The sequence below is a fragment of the Parus major genome, chromosome 2 (assembly GCF_001522545.3).
Source record: "Parus major isolate Abel chromosome 2, Parus_major1.1, whole genome shotgun sequence".
In the NCBI taxonomy this organism is placed as follows: Eukaryota; Metazoa; Chordata; class Aves; order Passeriformes; family Paridae; genus Parus; species Parus major.
This window is the reverse complement of record NC_031769.1, coordinates 25,349,583-25,372,925: the sequence shown is the minus strand read 5'-3', so window position 1 is coordinate 25,372,925 and position 23,343 is coordinate 25,349,583. Positions and strand designations below refer to the sequence as shown.

Here is a 23,343-nt window from a genome sequence, read left to right as displayed (position 1 = left end):
AATATGTTTGAGTGGGTTTTACTGATGAAATCACAACTGCTGTCTCTGTTAAGGGGCCAAGGAACCAAAAATGATTACTGTATTTTGTCTGGGGATACTATTTTTAAACCATGTAGTGAAAATCAGTTGAATTCTCTTTTTTTTTCCCACCCCCTCAAGCAACCTATACCATCGCATGTAGGGATATGGGTCAGGCAGAATGGGTTGTCTCAGCAACCATATAGGTAGATTTCTCTTGCAGGCTTGTTACTGATGCAACTCTTTCTTCTTTATTCTGTGCAGTTAATTCTCTTGGCTTTTCCAAGCTACTGCTGGGGAAAAGAGGGGAACTAGGCCAGTGCTTTCCTGCTGCTGCTTTGGCCTTGGGGAAGGAAGGGAGGGAGGAAGGCAGGCTGGTGATAAACAGCCAACAGCACCTACCTTTTTCCTCCTTGCTGGGTCTTCTGTAGGGCTTTGCAAGCTGGAGGGGACCTTGCCTTTTTGGGCTCTGTCCCAAGTCATTTAAATCTCACCTGGGGAGGAGCAATATAGGAAAGAGTAGCAGGCTGATCCTGTCCTGGAGACTATTTCTTAGAACCCCTGCAACTGGAAGAGTCATACATGATGTAAAATAACCTGTGACATTTTGGTAGGAATAAGAAAGTTATATTTACTTTAGAACTAATACAGTTGTTAACAGCACCCCTGGAGCAAGACACCTCGGTTCATTGGCTTCAGAACTTAGATGAAAAGTGGGAGAATGACATTTGTAATGATGCACAGGTTTAGATGTATTTTTTTATAAGGTACATGATTTTTAAGCAAATTACTAAAAATAGCAACAGAAATATTATGAGATTGATTTTTTTCCCACAACTTTACATATTTTTAAATATATTTTACATTTCCATGTAATTTCCATTCTTAAATGCAAATGTGTTTTTAAAGGAAAGGTATTTTTTAGGTATAAATAACAGGCAGAGTTGTGCATCCTTTCTGAGGTTGCTGTTAGCTTTCATTTGCACTGGCATTGGGTGCAGTGCTAGAGACTTCAGGATCAGAATTCAGTAATGTTGCATTCAAGGAATACTAGAAATGGAAAATCTTTTCCAGTCAATATGGTATGCTAAAATCTTTTTGAGTAAAAAAGAATAAAAGGTAAAATATGTGCATGTTTTCAAATGGATTTCCAAGGTTTTGGCAGAAGACTGTGGTAATTGATGTACTGGCATTTGAAAAGTCAGGGGTAATCAGCTGAATAATTGTGTCTGAAACTAATCTTTCTAAGTGTTCTGTTTTTTGTTTTATCTTTCTAAATATTTCCAAATTTTTTGTTTCTTGTTTTTTAACAGAAGGTGAAATTTGGTCCATTTTATATCCTGTAAAAACTCAGCTTTAATTTATATATATATATATATATATATGTTGTTGGTTTTTTTTAAAATACTAACTGGAGATAAGCATATCCAGACATACAAGTTGTAAATATTAGAATATATGAATTATATTTTTACTGGGGACTTGTGATACATGTCCTGCAATTTTTTTCCCCCCGTTAGGATTGCTTAATAATTATTCAATGTGAGGTGCTACACTGTAGCCTCAATGTTGCATACTTCCTGTGTGAATTTGGCCTTAAGATCATAAAGATTCTTAAAACTCACATGCTTAACTTTAAGCACATTAACTTTTCTATTAACTTCAGTGGGATTACTTACTTATTTTATGTTAAGCATGCTCATAAATCTTTGGGGCTTTGTTTTCTCTCTGCCTCAGATCTTAATCTGTAAAACGGGCACAATGCTATGCAGGTTATAAACTGTTATAGTCAGGAATTCCCAGCTCAGAGTTTTCTCTAGCTGTATTTATAGGCAGGATCCAGCACAATGGGACTCTGAATTGCTATGGGACTACCAGGTGCTGGCTTAAAATACATATAAATGTGTGCGTGCATGTGTGTATAATAGAAACAAAGCATGCTCCCAACCTATCTTTTAGATTCTCCTCCAGGCACAGCTCTGGAGTTCAGTTACCTTTCTACTTTTTCAGAGGGAGCATTGGTTTTCTCTTTTCATGATGTTTATGGCCTCATTTACTTATTCATACCACTGAGGATCCTCTTCATCTTCCCTACATGTGCATATATTCTAGTTGGTAAGAAAATGCACAGATTACCATTATCATTTCTAAATTTAATCATTGCAATGTTGGTGAAGATGCTTGCTGAACAGCTAGCTGTTTTGTTTCCTTGCTGTCTTGGCAATAACCTTTTGGTCTGGTCACGTAACAAAGTCATCCTGTGAAACAGGCAAACCAAAACAGGCTTAGGGCCAACAACAGCTTTCAAACTGATAGGCTGTGGTTTGGTTTTGAAAGGCAAAGTTGTTCTCTGTAGCTCACAAAAAATACAAGTAAAGAAAGTATTTAATAAAAATTCTGTGTCAGTCTTTCCCAGTACCTTCATAGACCAGTAATTTCATTATGAAAGCATCACATATTTTCTGGAGTGTATTTGGTTGGATTTTTTGTTGCTATTGTTAGGTTGTTCTTGTTTTCTGAGTGGCTCTTGAGCTACCTGCAGTTCATTAAATGACAGCCAGGCCACAGCATCTTTCACGCATGTGCTGCCTACCAGGCCTTAGTCCAGGGTTTCAAAAAGAGGGAGGGCTCCAAAGGAGTTCACTGGTCTGAAGTGTTTTGCTTGCTGCCCTGCCAAGCACTTCAGTGTAAAGGGACATCAGTGATATCGCAGGGAGCCCCAGTTCCTGATCTTTCTGAAGTCACTGGGACTTCCACAGAAAGTTTCTGGCAGAGCTCCCATTCATTTCTATCAGATTAGGATTTAGCCCTCTTTGTTTAAGCAGCTGAATTTACCTGTTGTCATCCATTGCCATATCAAACACTTTCTCACAATGCATGTCCAAGCACACAAAAGCATTGGAGTCTACTGTAGTTGTGTATAATGTCCTCTGCCATTCTTGTTTGTAACACAAGCAGAGAAAATGCCTGGGGAAGTATGTCATTCTGAAGGGGTAATGCCATGCTTTCCATTATTTGTCATTCAGATTTGCCTATTTGAAAGATTAAATTCTAAAGCCTCACTTTCAGAGGGCACAGGCTGGCTCACAAGCCTTTATGACCTTTGTCTAGAGCAAATACATGTGAGCACTCCACATCCAGATTTTGAAGAAGTTTTTGGTTAGTTTCCTTAGAGATACAGAGGATGTTTGTGGCTTTAAATTTCCTTCCCAATTCATGTGATTTTACAGAAAAACTCTCCTTGCCTCTTTTTATAACACAGCTTGTGCCTTAGACCTTTTATAGACAAGGTAAGATCAGAGAGTGATGAGAATAATCTACTGAGAGAGGCAGGGTTGATGTTACTGATGTGGTTGTTGTATTACATGTCAGGATGCTGGGTGCCAATATCTGACAGGGCTCCCAGAACAGCAGAAAGTAAGGGAAGGAAGGACAAAAAGAGTTAAAAAGGATGTGAAAACATGAACTTGTAGAAAAAAAGAGACTGAATAAGGAAATGGTAACTGACTGCATAGATGAGCATACTGTTTGTGATACTGCCAAATTAGATGGATAATTGACCAGGCCAGACTTAAAGGATATATTAATTAAATTTGAAATGCTATCTCCAGTCCTCTAAATATAATAAAGGACATATATTTAAATATCTTAAGCAAGGGACAAAAAATACTTTGTTTTTTTCCTAATGTGTTTCTGTAGTATACTACCCCTAGTTCATTTTGCCAGCCTGTTTATCTGGCCTCATTAACTGTATTTATCCTTAGTCTTGTGGATATAGAATATGCATGTAAGAACAAAAAATCATTTCACTTTTTCCTGCATAGTTGCTCTGTTCTGTCAAATAAAGAGCAAAAATAAATACTCCATTAAAATGTAGTTTGAAATTAACTTGAAGTAATTAATCTTGAATTTAATTCTTCAGTGTTTTGCAATGAATTATCTTTTTTTCCACAATTACTACAAAGCTAACTAAAAAAATCTAGGGTCTCTAAATAAGGTTTTGTCTGGAACAATGGATGAAATGAAAGTCTTTGGACTTGGAAAAAATGTTTATTATATGTGGTATTCCCACCCAAATGTGAGTGATTCTTTTCCCTACAGCTCTGCTTGACTTGATTACTGAAATGACCTTTCTGTTAATGAGTATTAACTGTGATTCAATAAGAGAAACAAAAATCTTTTCTAGCCAGATGAAAGGTTTGAAAAGAGTATAGTTGCCTGAATCTGGAGATCATGAAAGTGATCTACAGATACTCTTTTGTAAAGGGTGTTGTTCCTATGCAGGTGTGACTGCTGACTTTGTGTGTACAAGGACAAATATGAATGGCCATAAATGTAGTACTCTGCTCCTCTGTCTGGTGCTGCCAGACGCTGGGGTGCTTGAGTTAACAAAGTAATCCTCATGCTAATGCTGCTGTATTACTGAATTTTAGGATGGGCAGCCAGCAGTGTGAGCCCACCATCAATACCACAGCCAGCACAGAAACCACACAGCCTGAATGTGAACGATGACAAGACACCTGTGAAAGGTGATAGTCATGTATTTTTTCACTTACTTGGCTTTTCCTTTTTAACTCTTGTATCTTGTGTAGTGTCTCATGTCCTCTCTGTTACTGTGGTAAGAAAACTTTTTTTTGTAGTAGCTACAGCTCAATCTTGTGCTCCCTACTTACTCTGTTTCACCTTGATTAGGTGTATGGTATGTGTGTATGTGTATTTTTGGTAGGCTTAGTGCTAATAGCATGTCAGAAGAGTAATTTATTGTATAACAAAGGAGTGGAAGACAGTTTCTTTTACCTTCTTTAATTTTGAGTCACACAGACTAGTATCTGCATGCACTTCGAGCTAAACAATGTTTTTAAGCTCTAAAATTTAGCATTGTGGCTAAAATACAGGCTGTTGATAAGGCAGAAGAGCCCTAATTGCAATTTTTTTAAACATACATGAAATCAGTAATCATCTGTTTAAAATGTAATTTAGTTGTTGCAACTGAGCTGAGAGTGCATAGTCCTACCATATACTGAGACAAAGGCCTGCTGATTTTTGACTAGGATTTTCTGGATAAGTGAACCAGAATTATGTTGAATTCCATTGCCAGTTTGTAGCCAGTTCTGTGCATTCACATTTGATAATACAGAAGAAAGGAGTGATGTGTACTCCTTCCCCTGAGATTTTTTGAGCTCAGCAGAAAATACGAAAAGAGGGTTAAGGTGTTTTGGAAACTGGAAAATCAGTGTGATTATGCAGCCACAGGACTGGCACCAGCAAAAGGAATGGCCTCCAACTATTTGGAACCTGTAGTTCTGGAAGTGGCAGGTACCAAGTGGAGTGTCGTGCCAGGCAGAGCCTATTTTGTCTGTAAATTCTTTGTGTTGCAAAGAAAGCTTTCATGTGCCATTATTTCTCTGAGAGAAGAGCATATCTTATTTCGCAGTCACTGCAGTACATGTTGGGCATAGGGCCACAAAAACAAAGCAAGTGGAGGTGTATCTTCTTCATGGCAGCCAGGTTGTTCCTGCTTTAATGTGAACATCTACCCCGTTGGAATGAAAGTGGGCAGGAGACCACTGTGAAATACATATATCAATGTGGACACAGAGGTACAGTAGTCCAGCTGCTATTGGATATATTCCCTATTCACATTTTGTCTATATCCATCAGAATTATACTAGAAGCTGTACTGGGGACTGCTTATCAAATATAACCCCTGTCTTTCTCTCTCCAGCCAATGCCTTCCCATTAAAACTACATTCCAGATGAGTAATGACCTTGTTTGTTGCATACAGGGGAGACTGAACAGTCACATGAATTGGATTTAGGCAAAGGAATTTAGTCCTGTAGGAGAGGTTGAAAGTAAAATTTGCCTTCACTTTCCTTTTGCTTGTTTGCAGGAATGCAGGGGCACACTCAAATGCCTTTCATAAAACAAAGCTAGACAGTGAGATTGTTTCTATTTCTAGTTAAAGGGTTCCTGTACTTATCATGACAGGAGCCATATAAAACACTCATTTTCCTAAAGTTCTATATTCTGACAAAGATAGTGTTTTGATATGTAATCACTCATTCTGATTTTCTTGTCAGAAATGTCCTTGGTAATAAATTAAACAATAGCATGGCATTTGTTTGACCTCAGTCAAACATTCAGTCAGTTTTGTTTTAAAATAGCTGACAAGTCTGTGCATTTCTTTTTTCTTTTTTTTTTTCTTTTTCCAGAATCTACAAAGAATCCTAAAGACTTGACTGCTTGGTTCAGTCTCTTTGCTGACCTTGACCCATTATCCAATCCTGATGCTGTTGGGAAAACTGATAAAGAACATGAATTGCTTAATGCATGAGTCAGCTGCCTCTGGTAACTCACATTCTTCCCTTCATCAACACTATTTTGGAGTTTAAAAAAAACTAAATGAAAATTAGTATGCTGTTGTGAAATTATAATGTGCCATGATAATAAAACTAAAGGGAATGAATCCCCTTTTCTATAGGTACAGTTATTTGCTCTTGTTTTGTATAAAGAGTTCGCATTTATTTTCTATGTGGACTTAAAAAAATGAGGTTAAGAATTAGGGCAGATTTCTTGCCAAATTAGATTGTCTGCTGCAACACTGTCTTTGCCTGGGGTGATGTGGAGCTAACACCGGAGTGAAATACAAATTGGAAACCTATTTTTTTATAATGTTTCTTGAGTAAACTAAAAAAAAAAAATTCATGTAACTGAAGAGGCTGCATGAGTCAAACATCTATCATGTATATAATATATCTGCTATATACTGCTATGTTAAGATGTCAACTAAATTTGTTTTGTTAGTACTCACAGTTGAAAAACCTGTGCTGGAGCTAATTATTGACAAAGTAAATTTGGGTCTGTGCAGCCATCGAAATTGTGCCCTTTCCAATCTAACTTCTTTGACAAACTGCACTACATAAAGAGAAGTCATGCCCAGGAGGCTTTTTTTTCTGAGTTTTTTCTCCATTGTACCAACAGAATTTGCACCCGTTTGCAGAAGTTTCTTGGAACTGATGCTTTACCATGCCTTCAATCCATCTCTGTTTCTGTTCTGAGAATTTTTCATCCAGTTTATTTCTGAAGCATGTGTTATTTTAAGCTTGTTGTGACATTAACTCTTTAATAAAATGATTTTGACAAAAACCACAACTTTATTCCCACTGGAATGCTGTTGTGCTGTTGAATTGATACATAAAAAGGATATGAAGATGAAGATGACCAATTTGTAGACAGTACTGAACCCTTTGTTTCTGAATAGTACTCCATTAGGAAATGCAGTGAGAAAATTTAAATTCAATGTGGTGTCCTTTCACTTCCCTGCAAAAGAAGGGGGAAAGGCTCACAGACTCATGAAGGTTGGAAACAGCCTCCAAGACTATTGAGTCCAACTTGGGAACAAAGTTCCCCTGCTCTCAATGCCATGTCTGGTTGTCTTCTGAACACTTCAAGGCATGGTGACTCCACCACCTTCCTGGGCAGCCCATTCCAATGCCTGACCACCCCTTCAGTGGAGAAATTCTTCCAGATATCCAACCTGGAGATCCCCTGCTGCAGCCTGAGGATAGGTCAGTAGCCAGTTAAGAGCAAAAGCCCTATGTACTTACAATTTATTATATTCAGCCTTTTTTAATTTGCTTGATTTTCCTTTTACTTTAAGTTGGTGAAGTGTTTCACAGCCAGCTATCTGTACACTCAGTTAATCCCTGCTTCATGGTCTAATAGGTAACTAACTGCCTGAAAATACCTGTAAAAATATACAAATGCACTGAATTGGCCAACTTCTTGAGTGCAGCAGAACATTGTTGGATGTGTGCACTGAGCAGCAGTAATGGGCATTTGGTGCCTCCCATCTAAAAAGCCACGTGCTAGCAGTGGATGTGAGGTTGGACTGACCAGAGTTAATTGGGATCAACCCTCAGCAAGCTTTTAACACCCCTGTTCCAACCATCACATTCATTATCCCATCCCCTAATCAGGAAGTGTCAAAGTACTTCTTCAGTTGTTGCCAGAGAAGTCCTTCAGATGCTTAGCAGCAGATTTTCATGTCTAGTGGGAAAAGATGCTTCTCTTTGCACAGTCCCTAGCCCAGCTGGGGCTCTGAGGTGTGTAAGACCTGGAATTTGGTAAAGCATGGTTCTTTCCACAGCATTTGCTACTCTTCAGTACTTGTCAGCTCCTTGCTCTTTGCCTTTTCTGAACTCTGTAACTTTCTTGAGCACTAAGAGGGGGCTGAATTCACAACTTTGGGCTGCAGTTCTGGCAGCAAATAAGACATCTACAAAGGGGGTTAACTGGGAAATACCTAAGATGTACATTGGGGTGCATTTACACTTAGGAGTGCTAGTTTGTACTCATAACACAGACTGTTTGCCCAAAATCCTCTTCATCCCAAGCTGTAATTATCTGCAATGCCAAAAATGTTAGTGTCAGGCACTCAAGGGAGAGCCAGGCTGCTCTTCAGCCCTGCTGGGTTACCACACAGTCATTAAACAGATTCTTGCATCTTTAAGCAAGTCTGTGGTTGCTAAATTTGCTGTGGATTACATTTGTCTGGATAGTTTCTAAAACACTTGTGGACAGTCTACTCCAGCATTTTGTAGCAGCTGAAGCAGTTAGGTGAAAAGCAGAGAAGAGACTGTATTGAGCTCAAAACAGCCAATTAACTGTTCTTTAAGGCTCAAAAATATGTTCTTTAGGTCACAAGATTCTAGATTCTTCCACAGATCTTCCACAGATTCTTCCTGGATTTTAAAAAAAACCAAAACAATCAAAACAAGGCACAAAAAACCAAACACCTGTCTTGACTGGGACAATTAAGAGCATTGCAGAGGTTCAACTAATGATGTTCTAAATCCTTATCCTGTTTTTAGAGAGGAAAGGATCATCCCTTTCACACAAGGCAAACCACAGGTGCAGGGTTTTTTCTTTTCCCTCCTCCTCACACAAACTGCAGTACCAAGTAGTTCATTTTAAGCATTGATTTCTTGTAATACGTAAATTTTGAAATTACTTAAGCTTTGAATCATTTGCAATGCAATTTTTTTTCACACTTTCAAATGAAGAAAAAAACAACAAAAAACAAGCCAGAGGTATTTAAAATGTAATTGATTTTGCTTAGAGAAAAGTAATATAAATCCCCACTTATAATGCATTATCATCATAAAGATTTATTGAAGTTGAAAACCAGAGCAGGAAAGCTACCATCCTGGAAATAGACATTATTAATACAAAGACTTACAAACACCTACTAACTACTAAAGAAGTGTCTGGCATGTGCTTGTCAGCAGCCTGGGCTGTGGAGTCATTCCCAGGCCAATGCCACTGAGAGGATTGTCTGTGCTGTGCTTTCAGGCTTGGGATAACAGGGCACTTCATCATCCTGGTAAAATTACAGATTGATTTTGTACACACAGTGTTCATCTTGATTTAAAATACTTCATTCCAGTTGCATATTCTGTTTCAGTAGTGGATTGTTTTAAAATAAAAACAGCTGCAGAACCCCTATGGCAGATGACAATAGTAGCAATTGATTAACTGTCTTTATTGTGAAGTTTATTAAATTTGATGTAATTGATTCTGATGATTCAAGGTTTTTACAAATCTCAGAGCAGCTCCTTCAGAGGAATTGGACTGTGGGCCTTGGCAATTGAACAGCTCATAGAGAAAACTAACAAGTAACATTTTGTAAAGTAACTTCTGGCCTTCTGAAATGACCATGATTTATTGCAACAGAGTAGAATAGGACTTACCTTGTTCCTTTCTGGTGTTTCCATACCCAACATTGGATGGGCATGACACTAATGTACTTTGAAGAAGGACCACTTGCCCACAAGAGCCACCTGCTGTCCCCAAACATCCTTTTAAATTCCCTTCAAACATTAGGGGCTGCACATGCTAGGAAAAACGTGAGCAACAAGGTGATCAGCAAGCAGCTTTGCCTCAAGTGGAAATACAGGAAATGTCATGGCCTACAAGCCCTGACAGGATCTGAGCCTCAAAAGGCTCAGCAGAGTAGGAGGTTGATGTGAGGACACAGCACCCAGGTGCTGGCATCATGCTGCCTTTTCTTGGGGCCTCTATCTGCATATCTGCTATCTGCATCCTTCCATCACATCCCACTGTGAGTGCCAGGGGATGCTGGGTGAGCAGTGCCAGGAATGAGTGGTAGGTGTACTGCCCAGTTTTGCTGTTGAGGGTATGTGGGATCAAACAGCCCCAGAGCACAGGAAGGGCAGCTGGAAGATCCTGTCTTCTCTCAGTGCAGTTCTCAAAGGTGATCAGATGTCAGAGCAGCAGCAAGAATGAACATGGTATAGGTACAGCTGCCAGTATTGGGTTCCTCCTCACTTCTTCAAGCTTCCTTCCAAACACTTATTGCAAATCCCCCTCTGGTTATCCTACTTTTACAACTTCTGCCCCTTGTAAATGCCTTATTTTTAAACAAGGCACCATATGGGGGAGGCAGGAAGCAGAGCAACCACCAGGCTTGCCAACAACCAAGCAGCAGAGGGCTTAGCCTCAGCTGAGCAGCAGAAATGCTGAGATGGTCTGGCACTTTACTGGCCAACCAAGCACGACAGAGCTGCTGGGGGTGCCATCCTCCTTGAGCATGTGCTCAGCACAGTGCACAAACACAGGGCACACACACAGGGCACAATGGCCAAACAGGCCCTGCAGCTCCAGCAGGTCTGGCCTTGGGTAACCAGCCAGCTTCCAGCACCAAGGTGGACAGGCCTTGCAGTCAAGCAGACCATTACCTGGCTATTCATTAACAGAGCTCTCCCAAGCATAAAATTGGCTTTTCCCCTCACTGAATAATTACAAACCAGTATAGGCCCTCCTTTAAGTGAGACAAGGTACTTGCCAGCACAGCAGCTCTCCCTGCCGGAGTGGATCAAGGAGGGCCACAGACCCAGTCGGACAGGGCTGGAGCAGCTGTCCTTTCAAGAAAGGCTGAGAGCTGGGGTTGTTCAGCCTGGGGTCCAGAAGTCTCTGGGGGGAGACTTTACTGTGGGGCTTTCTTTTCAATATATACATATTGTAAGAAAGACTGAGACAGAATTTATCAGGGCCTAAGGATAAGAGGCACGTTTTTAGCTGAGAGTGTAGGGTTTAGTTTGCACATCTGAAAGAATTGTTGTGTCATGAGACATTGGAACAGGAAAGTGACAGATGCCCCAGCCCTGGAAATGTTCAAGGCCTGGTTCAATGGGACTGTGAAAAACCTCATCTCAAAAAATGTCCGTGGCAGAGGGGTTGGACTAGAAGACCTTTAGAGATCTCTGCCAATTCAAACCATTCTTTAAGTCCATGACAAGGGTGGAGGCTGCTGTTTGCCAGACAGCAGTGTTCAGTTCCCAGCAGCCGCATCAACTTCCAACTCTGTTCTACCATAGCAAAAGCTTGATAAGCCCAGCTTTGTAATTAATCCTTAGTGGGTTTACAGTTTTGGCTGCTTGCAAAAAATTACAAAATTTAAATTGAGAGAAGTATGCTGCAGCTTGGAGGTGGAAGCCTGGCTGACACTACATGGCAGCTATTTTCACGGCTTGCTATTGGAATCCTTTTTGGGATAGGGAATGTCAAAAAAAATATGAGGAAAAAAAGTAGATAAGCAATTTTAGGAGAGAGCAGACCTACCTAAGCTGTTAAAAGTTAGAGCCAGTCTTCTCTTTAAAGGCTTTCATCTGTCCCAGAAACTTACTCTACAGGGTGTTTCTTTTATTTTGGATTTCCACAGCTACAATGGCAGTAGGAAAGGCCCCAGGATAGAAGCCATATGCTTGCTTCATCAACAGGCTGGAGCAAGGTAAAAAACAACTTTAAACGTGCTACACAATTAAATCATCCAAACCTGCCTCCATCTATGTGGGTGGATAACAGCTGGCTGCAGGAAACAAGCATGCTGAATGTACCAGGAGCAGGATGCGACAAAGAAAAAGCCCAAACTCCTGTTACTCCAAGTACAATCTTCAGAATAAACCCCTGACATAAAATACAGGAATTGAAATAATGAGCCAATTTTCTGTTACAACTGCTTATTTTTCTGGACTGTTTTGGCAGTATCTGTGGTGCTCCCATGATCATCTCTGCCTTGAACTTGAGTACCAGAGCTTCAGAACACCAGAGCTTGACAGCAAAGAGAAGTCCTCACTGTGGCAGGTGAGAGTTTGATTTTCAGAAAGATTTTTAGAAGGTAACACAGAGAGTGAGACAAGCCCTATGAGGGACTTTTCTGGTCTGTGGTTCAGCTGGGTCTTGGGCTGATCCAGCCTTTTCTGCAAGGTTTTTCCTGCATTTGGACTCAGCAGCCGTGGTTGCAAGAGCCAGAGGCACAGGAGCAATTCAAGGCTCTTCCTCCAAAATGCCAGTTTGTGCTCTGAAGTCACAGAAGCCTGCCCAGGGCCTGGGGCTGTCCCCAAACCTATCTACACATGGGCCACCACTGTCCCAGCAGGTCATTTCCAGCTGGAAAAGAGCCTGCAGTGGTACTGATCTGGCTGAAAACTTGCCACCCTCCCCCCCCTACACCCCCCCAAAAAAAAGAATAGAAAACACATGTCTGAGGCAGCAGAGGCCACAGAGGTGTGTGAGGCTGCGCAGTGGGGAGATGCCAGCAGCACTACCACAGCCCTCAGGCAACACCATGGTCACCTCTACTTGTCACCAAACCACAGCCAAGCTCACATGCAAGCTGCTCACAGCCATTACTGCTCTTCATGTAGGGAAATGATTACAAGATGCCTTACTTGAACAAGATCCTCCTTTTGTTAGTTCTTAACCTTCCCTTCCCCTCCAGCACTGAGCACTTTGCAGCTTTTGCTTTCATTTTGAAGGGAAGTGACCCGGGTCTCTTTGGAGGCAGCTTGGTTTCACCAGCTTTTGCAATGTTCATAAGTTACTAGTGCTGTGCTTCAAAGCCTAGCTAGACCTCAGAGTGTGCAGGTCCATCTCACTGCTTGCAGTTTAAGCCATGGGAGTGCTGCCGAAACAAAGTATAAAAGGAAATATGATTAAAAAGAAAACAGGCTTTCAGGAGGGCTGCACTGACATTGCTTTACAGCCCCTCTCTTGCCCCCAGCCATTTTATCAGCCAATCCTGTTAGCAAATATTAAATTCAATTGAAAAACACTAAAAATCCATAATGATCATTTTCCTACTTGAGAATTGGAGAAGGCTGGAGCTGTCTGTCCTGGAGTGGTTTTTAATGAACAGTGCAGCTTGTCTATAAGTGGTTTGGGTTCCCTCTCTGTTCCCCATAAACATGTGAAGTGTTTAATGCAGGGCTTAACTGAGGTTGAGGTATATCATGTTGTTTTCTTTCATGGTTGTTATCCAAGTGAAAAAAGGAAAGTGTTTCAAGATACAAGAAAATGCTTTTACAGCCTCAAAGTAAGTCCTGCTGTGCAGCAGCACCAATACAAACCAAGTTTCCTTCTGCAAGGTCCAACTGCCAAAGTGAAATAAGTGCCTTTCTTCAGGGAAGATTAATCCAATATATACACCATCAGCAATCTCAGAATCTCTATCAAGGTGCTTAAGTTTCTGCACCAGGGCCTATCAGAAAAAAACCACCAAACACCTGACTCATGACAGCATCCAGCAGCTTGGGGCCAGTCTTACTGTGACTCAGGTAATGATGTTCCTGTCCCCAGTGTAAACCACTACGGTGCTGCCAGAACTCCCAACACTTGCAGGAGTCCAGGTTTACAGGTTTTTCCCACTGGTTTGCAACGAAGAGGTAACATCTCCCAGTCATCCGAGATGGTGGAAATGAGACTCCCATGCGGGAGGGGCCAGCAGAGCCTGTAGGCACCATGGTAGGAAATGGAAACTTCCACGAAGTTGGGTGAAGGCTGAGAGATGGACAACAGCTCCTGCTCTGGCACACCTGCACCCACAGGACAGAGCCAGTGCCACAAAGCCCCTGGGCCAGACCAAAGTACCAGTTTGTTGTCCAGTCTGGAGGTACATTTTGTCACTTACTGAATGAATACCAAGTCAAGTCATGATACAGAGCATCACTCACAGCCTTTCAGACAGGATGCAACCAAAGGGACATATTGCAATCTACAGATGGCCTGATTTAGAGAACAAATGACATTTATCCAGGCTAATACTCCTCTGGAGTATTAAGGCATCTGCTGTGTTCCTAACCCAAGGAACATCCTGTATGCAGCAATACAGACATACAAGGTCACTCTCCAAATCAAGGACCTAAGCTGCCTTTGCTTTCCCATTGTTTAGAAAGTGCAAGACCTACTGCTCCCATCTTCATCACTCCCCTACCTCCAAAGGTTTAGTGTTCCCCTGCAGAAGAGGAAAACCAGAAAATTCGCCCGAGAAGAAAAGAGATTTCTTAGGTACTCAATTCAGAGAGCGTTTAAACTATCTCCTTGGAATTCTCCTCTAGAACCAAAACCAGATCCACCATTGTACCCAAACTCATTTCAGGAACAAGAGCCCCTGAATGAAGTGACAATCTTTAAAATACACCTATATGCCCCATCTAAAATACAACCATGCAGTGAGAGTATGTAGCATGGTACCTACCATCTCTGTACTGTCACAGAGATGGAAAGCTACATCTGAAGCTTCCTTTATTTTCACCAACTGAAATAAAAATGAATGATTCTCAGCATTCTCAGGATGTACAGTGAATTAGAAGTCAAACGAATCACAAAAGCAGATTTAAGCACTTCTCTCCCCCCACTTCCCATTTCCTAATAACAGTATTTAGTTTCTAAAGGCGACACCCTTTTTAAATCTTTCCTGAGTTCTTACTTCCCTATGTAACAAGCCCAAGGATAGTCCAACCTCATGGAAAGGGAGGTTGTTACCCTCTGAGAAACCTCTGTATCCCAGAGATATGGGACAACTAGAAATTCGTTTCCAAATAAAACTCAGAAAGGAAGTAATTGCATCACCCAACCTTTTGGCACCAAACTTTAACAGGAAGTCTAGTTTCTTTCAGCTTTCTCCTTCCTTGGAGAAAGGATCTCTGTCCATAAAAATCTCAGGAGCACTCAGATCTCACCTGCAGAAAGCAGGTGGACACCTGGTTTTAATTAACATGACTTATGCCTGGCAGTCTGGGATTTAGATGATGTTATTTGCTTACTACTTATTTGGAGAAATAAAAGTTAAAAACAAAGGTACAAGAAGTAGATTACCATGGCTATTACTACTGCCCTAGCAAACCCTATTTTCAACCAGCAGCTGCGCAAATCACTGCAAAGTTTAACCACACACTTCACTGTGCACATACACAAGAATAACTCTCACACACACACACACACCCTTACTTTTCTACAAGCACAATTATTAGCCTCATTGTGCTTTGTTATGAAGCTCAGTCTAATTCAACAGGGGGGAGAGATTACATGACCTTCTCTTCTCCTAGGCTTCCAGGCTACAGATCAAGGCTGCCTAAAAATTTCCCATCAGAACTTCTTACAACCTGAGATAAAATTTCAACTATTCTTAAAAATAGGGTCACCACTCTATCCAGCTTCATCTAATTGCTCTTCTTTCCTGTCATCAAGTGAATTTCCAGTTTAACTTCCTTGTTCACTCACTTCCAATGTGGCCTTTATTAAGGAAACACCCTACCTCCTCTCAAGCCCACTTGAGTAACACATTATTTCTGTGACCTGTTGCACTCCAGAAAGACAACTTCTACTCTCCAGTTTCTTACCACCTCTTCATAATTATGGCACTATAGAGGAGGTGCCAAAATCAAAAGAATTAATAAAGCTACTCAGCTACCTCTACTTTATTGGAGACCTCATTCACCAATTGTTTGACACACCAAAAATTTCCAGAAGCCAAAAGTTACCCTCAAAAACCTATTCCAGACAGTTTAAAAGACGTGTTAACACCCTATTTGAAAATACTGCAGCGTATACTGTGCTTCTTTAGTGAAGCAAGAATTCTTAGGGTAGTTAAAAAATTCTACCACCGAAATGTAAATTGCCCCAAATAATCACAAGTTAGTAAGATTTTAAAAACCATTATTTGAGCACATTCTTTGTGAAATCATCTAATTTTAAACATATCAGTACTTAAAAAAATCCTCCCTTGCATGTTGGCCCAGTAATTAATTATACTTAGTGCTAGATCAAATCCACATTTTTAGTATGAATTCATCTACCTTCATTTACTTACTGCTTAATATTCCATGTCTGCTAAACTTAAAGCTCATTAGTAAGTATTTCCTTTCTTATGTTTAGGTCTTTACTAACTGAAATTAAGTCAATCTTCAACCATAAAGTTAATCCTGTTGAGCTCCTACACAGCCGCCTTCTGATTTTTCCAGTACTTTATTCCTAAAGCTCTTCCCTGAGCCTTTTACAGTCTCTCTCAAACTAGAGTTTTCCAGGACTGGTTACACTCATGCAAACAGAAACAAGATACACACATTTTAATTGCATGTCAGTTTTTGATCAAACAACTTCCTTCAGCCAAGTACCAAGTATGGATGACTGTACGTGTAATGCATGTACTTTCCCAGCTTTAATTCACTTTTTCCTCACATTTAGGTTCTGGACATAACATGTGGTTATTTCCTCCCAGCTGAGTTGCTTCAAATCTGTGTTTTCCTGGCTGTATTTGGCACAGCAAGGCAGGCTGTTTTCACAGAATCACTAAGGTTGAAGAGACTTTCAAGACTGAGTCCAACCCATGCCCCAACAACTCAACTAGATCATGGCACCAAGTGCCACATTCAGTCTTTATCTGAACACATCCAGGGATGGGGACTCCACCACTTCTCTGGGCAGACCATTCCAGTAGTCTTATTACTCTTTATTACTCTTTCCATAAAAAACTTTTTCCTAATATCCAACCTATATTTCCCTTGATGCAGCTTAAGACTGTGTCCTCTCATTGCCTGGTGGAAGAGACCAACCCCCACCTGCCCACAGCCACCTCTCGGGGAGTTGTAGAGAGTGATAAGGTCACCTCTGAGTCTCCTTTTCTCCAGGCTAAACAGCCCCAGCTCCCTCAGCCGTTCCTCACAGGGTTTGTGTTCCAAGCCCCTCACCAGCCTTGTTGCCTCCTCTGGACCCATTCAAGGGTCTCAACTTCCTTCCCAAACTGAGTGACCAGACCTGGACACAGCACCAGGTGGAGCCTCATCAGTGCCGAGTACAGGGGGAACAGTAACTGATGCAAACTTTTACTGGTTATCTGTTATCTCCAAACTCTTTGCTTTTACCTCTGAAGGTCCCAATCCACTACCCTGGAGAAAGGCCAGGGTAGGAGGAGCTGGTTCACTAAGCCTCAATAGTCTTTGTTTGGAACTCAATAAATTAAGAGATGTTGGCTGACATCACAATTTCTCTTCTTCATGTTACTCCTTACACTTCTATACTGGGAAGATTCTGAAACTCTATCCTTGTGCCAATATCTGGCCCTTCCCAAGAGCTAATCTGTCAGGAAGCCAGAAATCACTTCCCAGATAGCACCCTGTTTGCTAAAAGCAGCAGGTCATTCACTCTTGTCCCCTACCCCAGCATACACAGCCAAGGGCCCTCCTTACATAGACCTCCAGTCGCTGAAGCATTCACTTCCAGAGCCACGAATTACTAGAAAATATATGTTCAAGCCAAGATCTTTAATTCACAAAACAGGAACTCAAGGCAAAATTATTTCACTAGCTCTCTATTCTCAGTTCTTTTCAGACTCCTTCATTTGGCTTTGGGGAAGACAAAAGCAGTGAGTTATACACAGCACATAAAACATAGCTTATGTGGAAAAAATTCCAAAATGTGACTAACCAGACAAGGCCTAGGTTCATGGGGATGCTTAAAAGCTCCTTGTGACACAAACTGCATCGCATCTCTGCAGGGTAAGCTACACACTTTTGTCAAAGTATTTCCTGAGAAACTCCCACTCAAGGACAGCCTGAAACTGCTGCAGCCAAATCCATTCAGGGGACAGGACAGTCACAAAGCTACTCCTAGGAACCCCTTCAAGCTGATGATGAAATGGCTGAAATGAAGTAATTTCTGACTGAAGGACACCAAGCATTCTCACAGGTGGGTGGGATCACAGAACATCCTGCACTGGATGGGTACTGAAGGGTTACTGAAGTCCAGCTTCTGGCCCTGCACAGGACTTTTAGTTAAGTTCCAGTAAATGTTTTTAACATTGTCACATAGAAACCTAGCAATCTTTGGGATGCTGAAAGCTTAAAATTTCCACTGACTGAATGACAATAAGCATTAATCCATTCTTGATGGTTATTGCCACTGTGCTCTTCAGTAAACACTGACATCGGAGCATTTACATGTATTTAAATATTATCCTTCTTTCTTCCTCCTTCCCCCTCACCCCCATCTGGAAAGAATTATTCTGCAAGTCAAATGACAATCATTTGAGTCATACAAAACAACAAGAAACCAAGACTGTCAGTAGATTTATACCACATCCTTCAGGAGTTTAGTTTAGTTTCACATAGTGAAACATCTAATGGCTTTCATAATTTTCAACAGATAACTTGAAATTAGCCATACCACAAACAAAGCAACAGATACACAGTTTCAAATAATTCTTAACTGACTTTTTTTCCTGTGCTATGCAGAAATAGAGTATGCTATTTAAAGCATATTTAAACATTCAGCTATTTTTAGGGTTTTTCCCCGCTTGTGAGTACAGCATTATGCAAAGAATCAATAGATAAGAGATTATCTTGTTCTAGAAGACATAGCACACTAGTCATACATGGTTGGCATTATTCTAGATGTAAATTTGGAACAATATTAAAATTTAATCTCCTTCTATGGTGTTTTATGCACAGTTTCCAAAACAAATAAATGAACCACTGCTTTTGTGTGTTGTCCCCACTTTTTTTTTTTTTAACTATAATTTTTATTTAAATAAGACACAGGAACTTCTATACCGAAAAAAATACAAAACAAAAGCCACACATTTCCTTGTGTAAAGCAATATTGTGTGATAACTCGAATACTGTTCAGCACAGTGGCTAGAAATAACAGTACAACTATGTACAAAACTTTAAACAATATTTGACAAATTTCTACAGCTGGATGTAGAATACAATTGAGATAAACAACTGCTGGGAAATTTACATGGCAAAGCATTAGCTTTAACACATTTGGTTCAAAACTTTCAATTCTGCTAAGAACAAATGTGCATTTTAATTAATATTTAGTTTCTCATGGAAAAAATATAAAGAACATGTAATGGCATTGCAAATATCGTACAGAGTTCAGCACTGATCTAAAAACCACTCATCATATCCCCTGGTAACCTAACACCAATAACTGAGACTACAATTTCTTATCTGGACATAACCAGAGCATAAAAAGGTCATCATATTGCAATGTTAGTCTAGAAAGAAAAATATTAAAAGGAATCGATACTTACATCACGAGTATTTTCTCCCCTTTATCTTCAGTCTATAAAATATATAGTGTTTTCACCTAGGCCTGAGATTAGTAGGGTTAAAGATGGCTGTTGTGTTTCAGGAAGCTTTTCACATGAAAATGGTTAGAGACAGACCTCTCTCCTACATTTTCTGCAAGGGGAGTCAAAAAACAGTGGATGCTTTATAGGTTGTGAATTCCGCCTTGTAAGACAGCATTAACAAAAACTCAGTAATAAAAAGGAAGCAATGCTTTATCTCCAAAAAAAAAGCACATATCTAGTGAGTAGTTACTGGTGGCTCACTCTCATCCCCCTCCAATCTCATCTTCAAAAGCAGAAAAAAAACATAAAAGAGCATGTTTAAATGCTCCTAGTAGCTGCAGGCTACTAATCTCTTCAATTCCTGGTAAAGGTGAACCTTATTCTCTTAGGAGCAGACAGCATAAACGTAGTTCCGCCGAGCTGAAAGCAATGGAGCAAGAACATCAAGTTTATTTTGCCTTTGGGGTCCTCTTTGTATCACAGGAAATTATCTCTGAAAGCAATGCTCCTCTTTTTCTAGAACAATAGAAGAGCACCACAAACCCAATCCTGCCATGTACTATTCTGAGAAAGTGTCCAGCCTGCAAAACCAGGATTATTTTACATGGATTTTATATTTATTCACACTTAAGGAGGGGGGAAAGCACACTTTTACACACACAGCTTACGTAAGTGAAAGTTATGGGAGAAGCTTTAAGTAACATGAACTTAAAACTATTGTTTTCCCCACCCCTCTTAGAACACCCATTTGCTACTTCTGGACTTTCATCCAAACACAATTACTCACTACATAAATAAAACACTGCTCATCTAACACTGCTCAACAAAATCTGAAAATCTATTTCCAATCAGAAAATGAACATTTCCAAAAGAGAAACTAAACATTAATTTGACTTTTAGACGGTAACAGTAGCATTTCACATCCTTAATTGCCAACAAAAACCATGAGAGGAAATCCCCAGTCACACACCTCCCCCCCCCCCCCAAACCTGAAAGAATTTCTGTCCTTTAACAAAAACATTCTTGTCTTTCAAAATCCTCTCACACACACCGTGGAATGTTTCTCATGTACAGCCTAGTACTGAACACTTTATTTGCAACAGTTTAACAGTCATTAACTGAGCAACACCTGAAACCTTTAAATGCCACAATTTTACATCTATTGAAATGACAGTAAATGCAACAGTTGTTTTACTTGTAAGCACATGACAAAGTGATATACATCACAGATTTGCTGGTTCTCCTCATGTTCACCCATGTCCAGGGTCATCATTCACCTGGATCTGAATGCACTTATTCCAAGAAAGTGGAATGTAATGAGGAAATATAATGCATAAAACAAGGAAAGGCAAAAGAGTGATGTTCCCTCTTTAGCTTTGTAGCTGTAAAATATTTTATATTCCAATATGATATACATTCCAAGTTACCTGAGTTTACACTTCAAGAGAAGTACCTGAAGCTAGGCCATAGGGTGGGCACTGTGCAACTGCTGTGGCCATTTTTTTTTTTTTTTTTTGCATTGTGTGTATTACAGAAGTTAGAAACATAAACACCTGGATCAATTGTAAACATAATCCTGAAGTACAGTATTTTCCATAGGACACGACACAGCAAGACATTTTCTATTCAGACAGGCAAGATTTTTTTATATATAGAGAGAGCTTATTTATACTGTAGAATTTGAAACAGAACACAGGACACAGTACTAATCTGGTCAAACGTACTATGAAATGCATAGTCTCCACTTAAAACGCTTAATGTAATATGGACTCTGCAGGCATTACTGCTTTCTCACAAAAAAATGCTCAATATGGATTCTGTCCCTGCCAAGAACAGTGTTGAGATTGTTTTTTGAATGCTGCTAAGTATTCTGTGGTGTTCTGAAAGGTTGCCACCTCATGCAGATGTATCTGAACCAGGATCTCCTCACTCCTTGTCTCGGGGCAGAGGCCTGCTCCACCTTGCTCTAGATTAACACGTAGCTCTGAGGAGAGGAATGGTCTTCAGTCTGAATTTCTTGCAAAAGCGGCTGCTGCTGCTGGGACGGTTGCTGTACCGGGATCTCTGGGGAGTCCATTGTGCTGGTGTCATCTGACAGAGATGAGAAAGAGACCCGAGACGAAAGCTGCTCAACAGTCAGGGTGCTCAAACCTGTGCTTTGACCAGAGTTTGGAGAGTTCTTCAGCGTCAGGTCTGAAGCAGGAAGGAGGGGGCCCAGAAGTTTTACAGGACAGAAAGCTGATCCGGTTGGGATGAAATTAACCTTGTTTTTGTCAGGACATGAAAAGAGAGGGGCTGAGACAGGCTGACGAGACCTACAACGAGAAAAAAGATTATGTATCTGGCCAGCTGAGATGTTTTTCACATCATGAGCTTTGTGGTTCTATACATTGCTAAAATGTGAATGACAAGGAATGGGATTAATTGGACAGAGGGGCAAACATCTTCCATATTGGTAGTCAGCTAACTGATCCACAGCATTAAAAATAGTACCATCACAAAAAATGACTTGGTAATTACTGGACAAACATGCAACTTTCAGCACAAAAAATCTGTAGTACATATGCACATGAGAAAATGCCATGGTTAATTTAGAGTGGCACAAATTCTTCTTTGATAAGCGATGCAGCAACAATATATTTAGTCATTTTAAATTCCTTTCAGGACCTCCATAAAACAGACCTCTCATTTCCCATATCCCATAATTTGTCTGGAGGCTTTTTCCACAACCCAACATTGCTCCCTTTACCACCCAGCAGGCAATGAATGCTGTTAGAGCAAGAAATGTGCCCTCCTTAATTCTTTCATCCAAGGAGCTTAGCATGCAACCTCAACAGCATGTGCTGTGCTCAAATACTGCTGGGTCTAGAGGAAAAAGACGTGATGTCCAAGAGTTTAAATTCCAATTTCTTGCTCAGTAAAAATATTGAGCAAAATCTATGCCATAAGCATACTACTATCTACAAACACTTCACGTATGTTTCATTCCATCTTCTGTGTTTTATACACATCAAAATGCAACCTATGCTTGAAACTGATAATTACGACAAGGGGAGTTTTTGCTTAAGTCATGAAAACTTAAAATGTTAAAAAAATACATGGAAAGAAGTTTATATAAATGCTTAGGAAATTAATGTACCTTATCTTTCCTGCTTGGATTTTTGTTGCCTTTCATAAATGCACAAAGAGGTAAAAGACTCCATTTTCTCTTCACACCAATATAAACACTTGAACTTCTCTTCTGCACAAACTATAAGAATAGTTTGCTCCTGAAAAACCCATCAGCTGGAATAGTTTATTCATCTGCAGTTGAATAGGCTCAGTAAACAGGTTTACTGCTTTGCAGATACCAGCTGATATAAAAGGCATTACTTACGACATTTCCTCAAAGACCTTCACTCGCTCACATCCCTCTGGGGGCTCTCGTTTGAACATGTAGCTGTTGTTTGGTTTGGGAGATGAGGCATACTTGGGCAACGGTGAGCTACTCCCACTGTCTGAAAATTTAAAGCAGTTATATTACTAGAGATTGAGAGTGCTTTTTAATTAAATTCGATTTCCAAACAAGATGCCTTTTTTCACAATTTAGCCACTACGCTGGTTTGCTTCTACCACAACGCTTCCTTTATTGCAGGCTACTTCTAACACCCTTGTATAGCACATTTCTTCTGAGTAACAGCTTCGGTGCAGCAGCAATCTATTGTATAACAACACGTAACAGGAGGATATTTTTATCCAGAACACTGCAATCGGAACAAAGCAGAGCTGTGATCCTGGAAACAAATACATTCTTTATTACATAGTTCAAAAACCATAAATGAACAAGGTAATATGCATAATACATGCAGAAGAATTATGAGTGGTAATGATAAAACACCTTCTCGCT

General features: G+C 40.3%; 2 protein-coding genes across 9 annotated transcripts in view; one reads left to right on the top strand and one right to left on the bottom strand.

Moving 5' to 3' along the window:
• Positions 1-7,176, top strand: part of ICA1 (islet cell autoantigen 1) — a 65,766-nt gene extending 58,590 nt beyond the window's left edge. For 6 of the 7 annotated variants that reach the window (XM_015618667.3, XM_015618668.3, XM_015618671.3 and 3 more), the window contains 2 exons: positions 4,452-4,547; positions 6,232-7,171. In XM_015618667.3, the coding sequence (XP_015474153.1) occupies positions 4,452-4,547; positions 6,232-6,353 (218 nt within the window). In that variant the 3' untranslated portion in view covers positions 6,354-7,171. Of the gene's footprint in view, positions 1-4,451; positions 4,548-6,231 lie in introns of all 7 variants that reach the window. The other variant, XM_015618669.3, reaches the window with a different exon arrangement.
• Positions 7,177-18,865: 11,689 nt separating this feature from the next.
• The window catches only part of GLCCI1 (glucocorticoid induced 1), a 51,620-nt gene continuing 47,142 nt past the window's right edge, over positions 18,866-23,343 (bottom strand). For both annotated transcript variants that reach the window (XM_015618687.3, XM_015618688.3), the window contains exons 7-8: positions 22,834-22,954; positions 18,866-21,772 (exon numbers count right to left, since the gene is read on the bottom strand). In XM_015618687.3, coding sequence (XP_015474173.1) covers positions 21,424-21,772; positions 22,834-22,954 — 470 coding nt within the window. In that variant the 3' untranslated portion in view covers positions 18,866-21,423. The remainder of the gene's footprint in view (positions 21,773-22,833; positions 22,955-23,343) is intronic.